Source organism: Ascidia mentula, chromosome 8 (assembly GCF_947561715.1).
Source record: "Ascidia mentula chromosome 8, kaAscMent1.1, whole genome shotgun sequence".
In the NCBI taxonomy this organism is placed as follows: Eukaryota; Metazoa; Chordata; class Ascidiacea; order Phlebobranchia; family Ascidiidae; genus Ascidia; species Ascidia mentula.
Genome location: NC_138573.1, coordinates 2,412,417 through 2,426,982, shown reverse-complemented (window position 1 = coordinate 2,426,982; position 14,566 = coordinate 2,412,417). Strand labels below are relative to the sequence as shown.

The window sequence follows — 14,566 nt, the reverse complement described above, 5'->3', positions numbered from 1 at the left end:
GTGCAAAGCGTAACACACACTCAATATTAGCGAAAATATATATCAATGAGGTCTTCGGACAGGTTTACGAATGGCATAAACAAGCCTATTGTTAACAGACATTCCGGTTGTACACCAGTCTGTCGAAAAAAGAATTTAGTTTCAGATGTGTACATTGTTCTGATGGTGTGCTAATATGTTTGTAAATTTGCAAGTAACGGTTTTGATAGTTTTATGCATGGTCAACTACGACACAATTTTAACAAGAAATGTGGGAAATAAAGTGGTCAAATGGTTTTTAGTTCGCATTACGTGTATAGTGCTATCTCTAACTTTTAACTCGTATCCATTAAATTCTCTCGAGTGACGAGTACAACGTGAATGAACATCAACAGATGATATAATGACATACACCATAGACTTCATGGTTATAGAGTTTCCACTATTGACGGCGTAGGCTACATAACAAATATTCTATAACTGACGTTGCAAGAAATTAAAATGACATTACGAGAAATTAACCACCCTTGCTATGTTAACCAACAGCTCTAAATTGTTTTGATTGGAATCGCGATAAGTTTTGAATACTTTGTCTTCTTATAAGTAACTGCAAGATGTCGTCCCGGCGTTCCACGCGGAGGAAAAACCTTCGAAGGCAGATGACAATAAGCAAAACTGCCCGGAGGTCGAGTTTATCCAACACCTTTAATGCCGCACTTCAAAATGAGTGAGAACCTGCTGCTGTTTTAATATATTGTTATCTCGAAAACGATAAAACGTAAGATAGGGGAAGCTATCAGAAAAAAACGCTTCAGTTTTGACGAAAAAAAGTACCTTGTCATAACACCAAAACACGGCAAAAACAAAGTTATAACAGCTCTGCAATAAACAAAAAACATTTGGACAAACCTCTGTTATAATACCTTCGTTTGCAGGATCAGATTCTTTATTCAGCAAACGCTAAAACACTGTTAAAATCACTCTGTTTTTTAGTGACACGGATGAAATTTTGAGTGATGATAATCTTTCCGAAGAAAATCCCGAGGAAATACTGGTCAAGATTCAGAAGCAGAAAGATATTATCGCCAACGTCAGGAGTCGACCCTGGTCCATGAGCAAGAAATTAAGAGTGCTTGAGTATGTACAAACGTTCCGACTGGTGTATTAACCATTTAACCCTAATCACATATAGTAGTTATACCCAGCAAAATTACCTGTGGACAAAAGTACATTTTTAGTGGACTTGTGATGGTGATATTGTCTGTTTTATTAATCATGTACATTTTTATGCTGAAAGAACGCCATTGTCAAATGAGTTTAATAATTCCAACATAGTAACATGCGGAAGTCCTCGCCTGGCCGTTAGGCGGGCAAGATTTTCCTCTGGTAGTCACCGAGCTGCACTGATGAGACCAAGTAGGGAGAATACCCATTTAAAACATACGTAACATGTAATTTTATCAAGTAAACGGTATCCAGGTTTAAAGAAAGTTAAACTTGAGCTAATAACACCTGTAAGACAAAGTAAAACTGCACACCGAGAACAACATGAACAACAGAAGAACCATCAGGCACTGAAAGAATACGAACGCGTTATTAGTCCACAGGCACCATCAGTTCCAAGCAACCGGCTAAAGGTTGTGTTCGACCACATGTAGTTAGTGCTTCAAGAAGTTGACGTATGTTTTTTTATCACCTATCCTTAGCGCCGCACGGAAATTTGTTGAGAAGCACGAAGGACGACTCTCCAAAACTAAAAGCTACAGCGAGGCCGGGAAGGAGGTGATCACGTGACTTGAAACACACGGAGTAAACGGTGCGAAGTTATGTGACGTATGTGTTTGTTGATATTTAGATCTGGCGAAAGTTTGTTCGTCTCACGGACAACTTGTGTTCGGTGTTCACTCCGTGGAATCAGAGAATTAAAACCATTGAAAGTTAGTTGCGTGTCTCCGTAGTCGTCGCCTGTATCAGTAAGCATGCCCGTTTATGTGTTTGTGAGACAAAGAGACCAGAATGGAAAAAAGATAATATGTTGTGTGAATTTGAATGTTGTTATGCGCAATGACAATTAAGTTCACAGAGGCGCTGGAAGTAAGCAGATATCGTGGTGTTAGTCGTATGGCATCCTCGCCAACTAGGATTTATTTTCATTGGTAAGCTAACTGGGGGCTTGTTTCTGCTGCTACAAAGTATCATAAACGATGAATACTGGCATACGCTTGCCTAATAAAATTGGCAGCCAAGTTTGTCTACACTGAGAATGAACCAGGACAAATACTTCAAATAGAGTAATCCCATTCTGGAACGCTATTTCAACGACTTAAATATTTCCAGGTTATTTTGGTTCGAGTGTCGCCTCGTACTTCGTCTTTCTGAGGTGGCTCGTTCAAATCAACATCGTAATGGGAATAATAACCACCGCGTTTCTTGTGGTACCAGAGGTAATGTGCTTAGCCATTCTCAAATATATTTGCCAATATTTCAAGCTTCCCAATAAAGAGTAAATCGTTCTTGCGCAGATTCTTGTTGGAAATCATCATCACGATTACAAGGTGGTTCCTGACCATGAAAAACGAACAGCCTGGGATCTCAGCACGATTTGGTCTTTAGGTAGGTTTGAGGAATATCGTTTTCTATCCGGTTTTGCGCTATTTAACCAACCTTTTCTTGAACCTCGGTTCGATATATTTTCACCCAAATGCTAATGAGAAAACAATCCCATGACCCCACAAATTATCGTCTCGCCATTTCGCCATTTTGTATTCAATTATGAGCCGGCGGTAAGAGAATTTCGCTTTTCCAAACTTTTAATGACCTGTAATTCCAAATTTGGTTTCTTGTCACATTAACACATTCGAGAAACAGATAAACAGATGAGTTACCAAGTTTATCAACTGCATTCCTTTTCGTAGGTGGTTACATTCAGCACTCGGTGTTGTTCTACGGTTATTACACCAACGATCGCGTGATAGGCAACGGATACAGACTTCCCCTGGCCTATTTCCTCGTTGGAATATCGCTTTTCGCCTACAGTTTCGCCGCTCTACTGCGAAAGTATGTTTTGTCTTCAACGATTCAAGAATTCGTTTCTAATCTTTTGAGTGCTTTCTGTTTCAGAATGGCCAAAAACTCCCGGATGAACAGGAGCGCGTCTTCTGAGGATGATTTCACGTTTTCCTGGAAGCTCTTCTCCTCCTGGGATTACATGATTGGAAACTCGGAGACTGCGGAGAACAAGGCAGCTGCCATAGCAACCGCTATAAGAGTGGGTTGTTGATAATTGTTTCGAATAGTTCAAAGATTTGAAAGTAAATAAAAAACAACTGAATATCAATGCATATTTTTCCTTCCCAGGAGAGTTTTTAAATCATACAATGTTCGTGCTTTTTTATTATAGGATAAAGTCAATGAGGGTTTCGACCTTTTTTTTCCACGTGAACAGAAGTAGTTTCGAAGCTTACTTTTAAACATTCATGTTGTTGCAGGAAGCAATCGTGGAGGAACAAGAGAAGGAAAAGCAAGAAAACAAGTGAGTTAGTGATCTACAGTAACGTACGCGTTGTTTGGTCTATTGGTTCGTCTCGGTGGTTTAGTGCCCAGCTAAGGATACCCAACCAATTGCATTAATGGGGCGTAACAGATGGAAACAGTGGGCATTGGTGTCGGGATCACTGGTCGTTATGGCTGATGCAAGGGTGTTACTTTTGGTGAAAAAAGTAGGCTATTAAATAACTAATTTCGGTTGCATAAGCCCGACTAACGCTGCTTTCATTTGGGATATTTCAACACAGAAAATATTCGAATTCATTACGTCATATCCCTAGTTATCACCTATCAACGCGAAGGTTGAAACCAACATCAGTTTGTAACTCATTATTTTGCAGTCAAAGAGCCCTGAGAATCCTTCTCCGAATTCTCGCCAACATCCTGGTCCTTCTGCTCCTCGCCGGAAGTCTTTACAGTATTCAGTTTGCGGTGAGCAGAGCCCAGTCTTTGGAGTCCGTTGAAAGAGAGACAACTTTCTACGAACAGAACGAGGTCAGAAAGGCAAAAGTAACTTTCCACAATGAAACCATTCAGCGTCTTGACAGCTTTGTACAAATACGTACTGATCCGAAAAAGTAAATAAAGTGCTTTGCGTTGAAAGTTAATATCCAACAACACATACAGGTCCACACATACCGAGTTTTTAAATGTAGGTCAGCATCATTGTTACTGTCGTTACTGTGGTAACGCCGTCACTGTTCGAGGTCATCGGGTCAATGGAAAATTACCACCCGAGAAACGCCCTTCGTATTCAGGTACAACATACAATTATTTTGTCAGCTTCATTTACCAATTTGAATTTCCGCAGCTTGCCAGGATCCTCATGTTGTACTTGGCCAATCTCTACTCACTCATGATTGGCTTGCTGGGTCACGTGGCTGATGCAACAGCTCAACAGAGGGTATTCCCCAGAAATAGTTCGGAAGCTAGCAGTTAGTTGACATGCACCTTTTGCTGACGAAATTTTAAGTTTCAAATCGTTCATTCGCAGCTTTTATGACGCAACGGGATCACGGTTTAAATTTTAGCCGAAGAGTTTTCAACCAATCAAATGTCTCCACGTTAAAAACTGAATGCTGGGAAACCCAAATCGGCCAAGTGGGTGTTATGGCGAAAAGTTTACTTCTCTGTGAACACAAGTTTAAGTTGGTATTCTGGTTACTTTTCATTTGGTAGGGTGTTAATTTCTATGCAAAATGATACATAATGCCAACCACCTTAGCATAAACATTTTCCCGAATTGCCTGATGTCGTATATCGGTATTCGAAGCTCTCTGTTGATGTCACAGGAATTGATGAAACTCTCTGTGATCGATTTCATTTCAACGATTCTTACGATACTTATCGTGGATTTCTTCCGTGCACTGTTTGTTCGGTATATGAACAAATGTTGGTGCTGGGATCTCGAAAACAAATTCGTGAGTCTTCCGTGTTTTTATACGGCGTTACGATACATACTGGTGGTCAATCTTGTATATGACAGCAAAAGCAGTTATCCAACACTTTCCAAACCCGCATATACAGTAACGCTCAAACCCTGTGACCCCCAGCTCAATTTGATACAAAAAAATTGAATCCGTACGGACGTCGTTCGTGCCCTCCCCTTTCCAAAAAACGCACCGTGGCCTCCCAGGGGCGCCATAGACCGGCGTTAAGAAACCCTGGTGTAAACCTTGTTCTGTTTCCAGCCGGAGTACGGGGAGTTTAAAATCGCCGAGAATGTCCTGCATTTGATTTACAACCAGGGAATCACGTGGGTTGGTTCCTTCTTCTGTCCTTTACTCCCTATTTTTAACGTCGTCAAACTCATATTGATGATGTACATCAGAAGTTGGGCAGTGACCACGTGCAACATTCCCCATCAACGTGTTTTCAGAGCTTCAAGGTAAACAACACAAAACACCAACAGTTAACAGTCAAACAGTACTTTGTAGGATCTTCACAATTGACCGAATGAGTCATTTAATGTATTTGAACTAATTTTGTAAAGGTTTAGTCAAACGCGCTTTTATATATATAGTAACTCTCAATATATCCTTTTTTACTATCTATCATTTCGGCGCAATACCATTAAAAACAGACCAACTTATTTATTAAACGTATATCAGTTTTATAACCTAAACTATACGTCGGGGCTAATCAGGCTTGACGTCCCAACATGTATATCACCTGTAAGTTGTGTTAACTTTCTCGTGCAGATCGAACAACTTTTATCTTGCCATGCTTCTCTTCATGCTGTTTCTTTCGCTTCTACCCACTGTGTGGGTCATTGTAAGACATTCACCTTCCAGTTGCGGACCCTTCAGCAACAGGGAATGGATGTACACGATCGTATCAGGTGTGTAATTATTGTTAGTCGCCAGAAAAAATATGGTGAATGCGTCATTCGGGATATTGCATTTGATTGCGCATGCTTGTGGTAATTTTGCTCTTTGCTATGTGCTCTTGATATTTAAATAGTAAATCTCTGTTAAATGTATCAAATCATTTGTATTTTGCTCTAAACAACTACGCGGATGAACATTTAACGCCCGAAATAAAGTGGCATGGCAACCGATAAAAGCACAAAGGTTATGGAATCTAGCGCTCATGATTGTACAGACATGATCATTAAGCAAACATGTTAGGGGATTTACCCTTATCGGAGAACATGACTGACGATTTTAATAAAAAGGGTTTTGTTGAATCGGTAAGAAGATGTGTTTAGATTTGTTTGCTGTTTATCTTGAGCTGTAACGACAAAAGATCTTTCGAAACGTTGCTGCTGTGCATGCAGTCGTTTCCACAGTCAAAAATACATGTTTGTTTGGGTTTGAAAGTTCACTGCAGAAACTGCAAAACATCATCGCTGTTTTCAAAAGAGTTTCATTTTTTTCGCAGAGACGTTGGATGAAGACGTCCCATCTTGGTTTAGAACAGTGGTCAGTTACTTCACCACCCCAGTCGTCATTCTTCCCGCCATACTTCTCTTGGTGTAAGCCAACTCTATATTACTCGCAACTCAACATTAAGTGAAACCAACCATATGGTACCAAAACAAACAACAATTTCTAAGTAAACTTACATGTATGAAAACGTTAGCGACCTAAATTGAAAAATAATTTAAACAGGGCTGTGCTTCTGGCAGCAAAAGTACCAGAAAAAAAAATATTTATAACTGACACAAACTGTAAGCACGAGTAAAACCCAACGTTTCTTGTTATATCTTACAGTATGGTGATCTACTACCTCCAAGCGGTCGCAAGTTCCACGAAGGAGGCTAACAATCGCTTGAAACTTCAGCTTCACTACGAGCGAAAAGAAGGAAAAAAAAACATCTTTCAACTTGGGGCTGGTGCGAAGCTGATTTATTATATTTTAATACTATTATGAATACTATATTTAATACTATACATTTTTTTATGGATATTATAACATTTTGGTTTCACGAAATTGATCTTCTATTGGTTCAATCAGCAAATTTTTTTTTCAGGTTTGTGAAAGTTTTTCAAAACTAAGACCGCACTTGCGTCAGTTTGCTTTAATTGCACTTGAGCAAAATTTTTCACTGTGGAAACAACATTTATTTATATTCCCCGTCGAACCATTAAGTAAACCGTAACATATCCACATCAACACAGTCTGTATTATTTGCAGGAAAACTGCAACAACATAACTGTAACGACGCTAGACCTCTGAAACGGCCCAGCGAAGCCAGCAATTCATTGACAGTACGTAGGATATGTGTGCTCAAGGCTTGGATTGACAAATCTTTTCTGTCGTGTGTTGTATAATTTTAAACAGTTTTAATGCTACTGCAAACAGATTACGATTTTGAATAATTCATTCCCAGCCGATCGAGGAGGATTTCAGCCCGACCGAAGCAGACGTGTCCTGTGACGTCACAAATAAACCAAGGGATGAAGAATATGACGTAAGTTTTCGTCGTTGTCCCCTGTTAAAAGAGTAAGAACAATAACGCCTTACACAATAATGACTCGAAACATAGCAGAACCACACAACGCCCAATCGGAAACTGTGTCGTCGAAAGTCGATCAGAATCAAACCGAACTTTACCCACCTAGCGGAAAGGGGCGGACCATCACGGTCGTCACTGAGTGGCACTATGGAGCGAACCGGTTGCGTCAAGCAGGTATAACGGCTTCAAATCTAGCTTGGTATTTAAAAGGGGAAGAATACGTCACTCCACAAGAACCTTGGCTTTCCGTTCCAGCCAAATTATACTAAATGACGTAACAGCTGCAACGTTGGGATTTACAGGACAATTTTGACACGACCTCAATACAGAGCACTCCCCGCAATCGCGTCACTGATGATGACGTCATTTCTCGGGATGTCACGCGGCGACACTTCAAGGAAAGGTAGGGGGTGCAAGTCTAATGTGCAGAGCAAATCTGGTTATCCAAGTTTTACATAAAACATATCTGGAAAAATTATCTTGTTTCCTGTTCGTCTTTTTTATCGCAGTAGATAATTGCCACAAAACTTCGTTTATGAGTCATGTGTAAAATTCTTGAGATGTTTGAAGACACGTGCCTATTGACTTGCCATCGTGAATGAGTCACGTCCGCGCAAATGCAACTTGACTTGTCGCTGCAAGCAACACGGGTGCCGCTGAACTTGTTGTTTTATGCGATTTAGGGAGGGACAAGAAGTCAACGGAAGAACCAACACGAGACAGCCGCGATATTTCGATGTGGATGATGACATCACAATGGGCGAAGGTAAATAGGCCTGTGGGCGATAAGCCATGGGTGCGACGATAAGAACTTGTAAAATGCAAACAACAAACAACGCGATTGCGCCCGGCACAAACAATTACCATTGAGAAGTTCTTGGAACTGGGTGTCAACAATATGCCACAGAAACCACATCGAACGCAAGCGATTGGCTGTTACATGTTTATACGTCCCTCCCAGTAGCTAACGCTATTGGCTCTGGTTAAATTTGCTTGTACCAAATGGTTTTCATATTGATAACCGTGGGTTACAGTGAGGTGATTTTTGCACTGCAAGCGCCTGTTGCATACATGGTGTTAAACGGTTCTTTCCGCCGGAGTGTTTGCCGTTGCCTTTGTGGGGGTTCGTACGACTGCCCGCGAATTCTCGTGGCCCAGGGTCAGATTGCATCCAACGCAAACTTTCGGGGGCGAGCACTTCGATTGCAGCGATCAATGTTTGAAAGAATTCTCGTTCTTGGATTGAACCCAGCAAGCGTATTACATATTAAACAATCGCAACTGCAACATCACCCGTAAACATGTCACCAATATTCGCACAAACAAAGTATAACGACTGAACATGAGCACAAAACGTTTCATGGCGGCACTCTTGGTTTTTAAACAGTTGCTTGACCAAAGTGTGTTCCACCAAGGGTCGTCTGTCTCCGCGGTTTTTGGCCCAGTTTAGTGCCCAAAAGTCACCACTATGTGGAAGTCTTTGCCTGGTTAGATAGCTGCTATGATAACCAGTCACCAAACTGCACCGATGCGCACCAATAAGCCGAAACAGTGGCCCTGTGCTAAATTGAGCACTATAGGCTCTATATTGCTTATGCAAAACATTACACGTTTGTCATTTTCTAACGTTTTTGCCGAATCGAGTCTTCCCAATTGTAAAATCGGTTCAAAAACTGAATCCAAAAATTTCGAATTTCTGTCTTGCGCTTTTCGCAAATTCAGGTCAAAAGTTGAGAGATGGTCGAAGCGCGCTTTGGTCGATCATTCACCAAGTTGGTAAACGTGTGTTTCGACGCAGACTCTATGAATTGGCCCTCGCCCGCCCCACGTCGATCCAAACAAGCTTCCAATATTTCGGACCAAGGGGAACCACCGACCGGTACCACTCACGCAACATTTTCTAGATCCGGGTATTTCATGAGGTTCGTGAAATGTAGGTAACGAAAATATACTTGACTATGTGGCGATGTATATAGTATGTATGCTGTATGGAATACTGAAACCTAGTACATGTTTCTGTCCGAATTATGTACATCAGAAACAGTTCGCAAAACGTAGAATAGAAGGGGACAACTTTTGATTTAACTTTCAATAACTACGTTTTCAAGTGACGGAGGTTATTCGAGGTCGCCCGGCTCGCCGAGGTCACGACAGTTCACTCGAGAAACCACTTATCCCGGGTCACCAGCGCGTAAAGGTAAACTCGGGTCATTTTGTTTATGTTGTAACGTCCGAATTCATCGAAATTGTTTCTGCTTTTGAAATCGGCATCATTAAAATAAGTGCACAGATTCAAAAACTGGCAGATTTTTTGATGGAGTAGTTTCTTACCGAGGTTTCGGTTGAGAGCAGAATACTTTTGAACTTTTGACCTTTTAAACTTATGACCCTCTGGCAATTCATCTCTATATCTTTTCATGCCAGCTTGTTTAAATGTGTCTTCATATGTGTTTTTACCAATATATAACAATATGTGCAAACTTTGAAATACAGAAACATACAATGGAAGAATATGCGAGACCAACCCTACTGGTTCGGATTTGGAAGAGAACTTGGCGCGCGGAAACCTGAGTGGTGAGTAAACTGCTCAAACACGTTTGTAAATAAATGAGTGCAAAACCGACATGGTCGCATCATAAGGTCAAACACTGTTTCTGTTTTGCTCACCTGCTGCGCTTATTATAGTTTACAGCAGGATTTCATATGCACGTACATTATTAACATATAAAAAACCAAACAAATAAATGTGGTACTTGAATCTGTGACCCTGATTTTTAACAACAAGTTCGCCTTTGGCCCTCAAAGCAATATGATTTGCTTTTATAAATGATTCTTCCTGGGCATCTAGTTCAGTGGTTTCGCAACAATATTGCGAGTGACGTAGGTCGTCGGAAAATTTTCACCTATTAATCATTTGTGCAGATAAATCGACTCCGATATTACTGAAAGTTGACGATCGCGATATGGAAAGCGTCGAGTCTGAATCAAGGGAAATTGTTCAAATTCCCGACGGTTACATGATCGTTGAGAGGTGGGCAATGTAAAAACCAACACTGGAACCTGAAAGCTTTTAAAAGTAACGTTTACCTTTAACGCAAGTTTTTCCTAATTTTTTTACGGTATTTTTATTCAATCATCTATTTCCTATCTCGTTTCTCTTCAAGTAAATACGACCCAAGTAATTTGGTATAATTGTAAAATTGTTGCTATTGGAGGACCTATTATTGGTATAATCCAATAAAACTGTATTCACAATGTTTCTCCTTGCTATTAAAGAGCAAACTCCGAGGTTGGTTCTCCATTAAGAGGAGAACCTACTCCCAGGAGAAGAAGAAGACTTCCTCCGTCTATGTTGTACACAACACCCACCAACGACCGGCGATCTCTTTACAAAGCTTCTTCGTCGGAAACCCAGGTGAAAATTGTTGCTGTGAAGCAACGCAGTCGGTCTGTGCTGCTTGTAAATGCATTGTGAGACTTTTTATTGCTTATTGGACGATAATCGTTTTTTGACAGAAAGATTTGTTAGTTTTACAATCAGGCCATAGATTGCATGATAGAAAGGCCAAAATTAGCAAGGGGGCTTCCCCTTCATCAGTGTGCAAACGTTATTCCAGGATCCTTCGGAGACAGACAGCTTAAGCTCGAGGGGCTACGTCACTTCGGACGTTCTGCGCATGTGCAGAAAGCGCTACCCTCCTCCGTTAGATGTCAGACAGGAGAGTTTGGATGGAGACTTTGTTTACGTCATCGAACCGAGAAGCAACTACATTCGAGTGACGTCACCAGGACGTCATCACGTTCGTAGGCTCAACCCCAGGAAGTTTCAGGATCATTACGTTTACGTAAGCGAGACTCCGTCCGGCGCGTCATCGCGACGTAGTTCGTTTAATGACGTCAGGAGGCATAGTGTGACCCGTTTACGACGTCAAGACACTTCCGGGTCGGCAGCGCCGCTTCCGCACTTCATAGATGAAGAAGACGAGAGAATTACCTACTCCGCTGACCCGGACGAAGACAACAATTTGAGTAAAAGAGAGGAAGCTTCCAGTAAGAACTGAAGATCTGGTGGTTCAGCAAACTTTGTGTAAATGTTCGGTGTTGTTTTGTGGTTTTACTCGAACGTGCTTCAAGGTTCCCATATTACACGTATACGTACATTAATAAACTTCGCTCTCACCGAAAAATGTGTTTTTCTTGCAAGTCTGGTTTCTTGACACAAGATAGCATATAAATCCTTCGGAAGAAGGAAGCTCAGTTCGTACAAGAGCACATCACGCATTAAACTGGTATTGCCAGAAACTGTCTGCGTGGTAGGGAATTTAAAGCATGCAAAAACGCACATTAATTATCATCATCCGGACCGGCAGCACCGACTTCAAACTGCCTTTGACCTCATTTCCTCAATCCTGTTTGCCTTGGATCAGCGGGACGTGACAAAATGCGAAATCTGATCCTAAAAAGCAATAACTAACATATATTCCAGGTACTGCTGTGGCATTATTACTTTGAGGCTTCCCGAATGCATGATTTATCACAGGTACTTTCTTGAGCTTGATGATAACGAACGCCGCACTTGAAATACTGACAAGATAAATTTTCACCACAAAGTGGAGGTCTTTGCTTGGCCGTTTGGTCAGCAAAGTCGTCTGAAAGTCACATCACCAGCTGCACCGATGAGACCTTTTAGGTCGAAGCTTACACACAAGGTAAATTTTATCCGAAAAAAACTCTCAAAGTGTTTGCATACAAAAAGGTGTGAGGGCATCTTCTGTCGTAGCTTTACAGTTGTGCAGCAAATGACCAATATAAGTAATTGCATGCAAAATACAAGTAAGTATGAATGTTTTTCCCAACTTGTTCTCAAATGCAAAGAACTGGTACGCAGGAACCGGTGGGAACCGACTGAATACCACCACTGGTTTGAGATATATTGCTGCAATAATATTCGGAAACTTTTGTATGAGGTGTATTGGTATGAAGGCATTGTAAAGTCAATTACCACCACTGTTGTTGTCTTTAAAAAATGTTGTTTTTTTTGCAAAACAGTTTGCCGAACTGTTCCGTTGCTATAAAAACAAAGACAGTCTTAAAGCGAGGGAACTCACAACAGAATGTCGTCTTTTGCAATCCAACACCGATTCGTTTGTACTGCTATGACGTCATTCCGAGTTTCGCATGGCGCGATGGAAAATATAACGTTCTACAAACAGTCGAGGTGGGCGGAGAGGTTTCGAGCGAAACTTTAGATGTTTATTGATAAACCTCAGGGGAGGTCGCTTCAATGACACCGGCAGCAGGCGATGTTGACGAATTTGTAACGAAATGTCTTGGTATTGTGTGACCGATTTTATTTTTGAAACACATCAAATCAATTTAACGTTGCGCAATATTTACAATGAACTATGAAAAAAGATCGATAGAAAAACAGCATCTCCCCACGAGGATTAAGTCTACAACAGGATCGCAGTCGGTCAAACCAACGCTGGTGCAATAGTTGGTCGTTTGAATTGAAATTTGCTCACCGGCAAAGTTTATTGTCTGCCATCTATAACTATTCGAGGCCCGAAACATTGATCGACTCAACATGTCAATATGTTTTGTTTGCATAACTCGAACCAACAACTGTTACCTTGGCTCGTTGCAGTTGCAATAAACTCTTTCAAACATTAAGTTTCAAATATGTACCACCGAGAACCAGGCGTCGGCACTTTAACATAAAAAAAAACAAAGCAAATATAAACGGATTTGTCGAAACCAAGTAACGCGCCTTGTTAATCTTCATTAATACACATTTCAATTTTAGAAGTGTCTGCAAATAGGAAACGATTGCGCCAAAACCCGAAACGACGTTTAGTTTGTAACACGAGCCGATCGATCGTGACGTAACGAGCAATAATTGCGCAATTGTGACGTGACTACATGACGCAATGCATGCGCGCGTACGTGACGCCAGAAGCAGTCGGTGTTATTGAGTTGACAATGGAAAGTCTTTTTATCAGTTCCATTGAGTGTTACATTACGAAAAAAAATAATTAAACGGGCCTTAGAAATTTACTATGCGCTAATAAAGACGGTGGTCATTCTGCAAAAGTGTTGATATGCTTGTAGGGTTTACTTTTAGTAATCTAACGCATACGATTAGGTAATATGAAAACGTTTATAATTTTTATCAGTCCGCACAGCATAAAAATGTTTAAATTTGATTCCAACATTAGCAACACCTTTTGCAGCCGTTTACTTGCGCTTAATTGCAGCCGAATGAAACAAAGCACGTCTTGTGCCAACTTTCGGTGCAAATTCACATTTGTTTGCTTTATCGTGAGTTATTGCCCAGCCCAGGTGGATGCAGTCGCCTTGTTGTTACCATGGAGCGGAACTGCAGGCGTTTATCAGCAACGGAATGAACTATTTGCTCAATCAGGCAGTTAGTTTCATCCTGCCCCATAATAAACAACATAACACCTCTTTCCTTTTTCCCTCGTGCTTGTTTTCCTTGTATGAAGGGGGTGGGGCCTGTTGGCGTATAAATACAGGCTCCGCGTTGGTATATCTGTGTATTTGATACATGTTAGCGCGGGTAACAGAGTAAAATGAAATATAAAAAGTGGGAGTTTTATCGCAGAACGTCAAAATAACAGAATCCAGGATGTGGCGACGGGTTTTTTCAGCGCTTCTCCTGAACGAATAAAATCTGCTGAAAACCATTGCAACGTCACAATGTGTTTTGTTGCACACGTCAATGTGCCATTGTTGACGTTTGAATCGCAGCGGAATGGGCAATTGTTGAAGACAGTGGAAACCTTTCTACTCGCTTATGAGTGTGTAATTGCGTTTGAGGGGTTCAAAAGCCCATTGAACCAGTTCAGAGTGTTCGATAACAAGCATGGGGCTATTGGGGGTAAAGAATGGACTGCGTCGAGGGTTGTTTTTGTCGAATATTCAGCTGCCGTTTGTTTGGCAACAAAGTAAAGACAATGGTTGCGAATGTTTTAATATCTTTCTCGCATTGTTGGACGGACGTTGTTTTGTGCCGCGGGGTGCGGCCCCTGTCTTTGTAAAACGACCCGGCGGGCGAAA

The 14,566-nt window shown here is 41.1% G+C and overlaps 1 protein-coding gene across 1 annotated transcript; it reads left to right on the top strand.

Moving 5' to 3' along the window:
* Nucleotides 1–2,384: 2,384 nt before the first annotated feature.
* On the top strand, nucleotides 2,385–11,547 carry LOC145910750 (transmembrane channel-like protein 3). Its single transcript, XM_082997951.1, is given in 25 exon segments — nucleotides 2,385–2,423; nucleotides 2,502–2,592; nucleotides 2,895–3,036; nucleotides 3,100–3,247; nucleotides 3,468–3,511; nucleotides 3,867–4,020; nucleotides 4,182–4,283; nucleotides 4,337–4,472; nucleotides 4,520–4,626; nucleotides 4,818–4,946; nucleotides 5,217–5,413; nucleotides 5,727–5,866; nucleotides 6,409–6,502; nucleotides 6,741–6,862; nucleotides 7,165–7,238; nucleotides 7,361–7,441; nucleotides 7,517–7,660; nucleotides 7,789–7,889; nucleotides 8,170–8,252; nucleotides 9,285–9,408; nucleotides 9,595–9,683; nucleotides 9,980–10,060; nucleotides 10,409–10,517; nucleotides 10,793–10,901; nucleotides 11,104–11,547. Coding segments are annotated over 25 exon segments (3,084 nt in total).
* The last annotated feature ends 3,019 nt before the right edge of the window (nucleotides 11,548–14,566 follow it).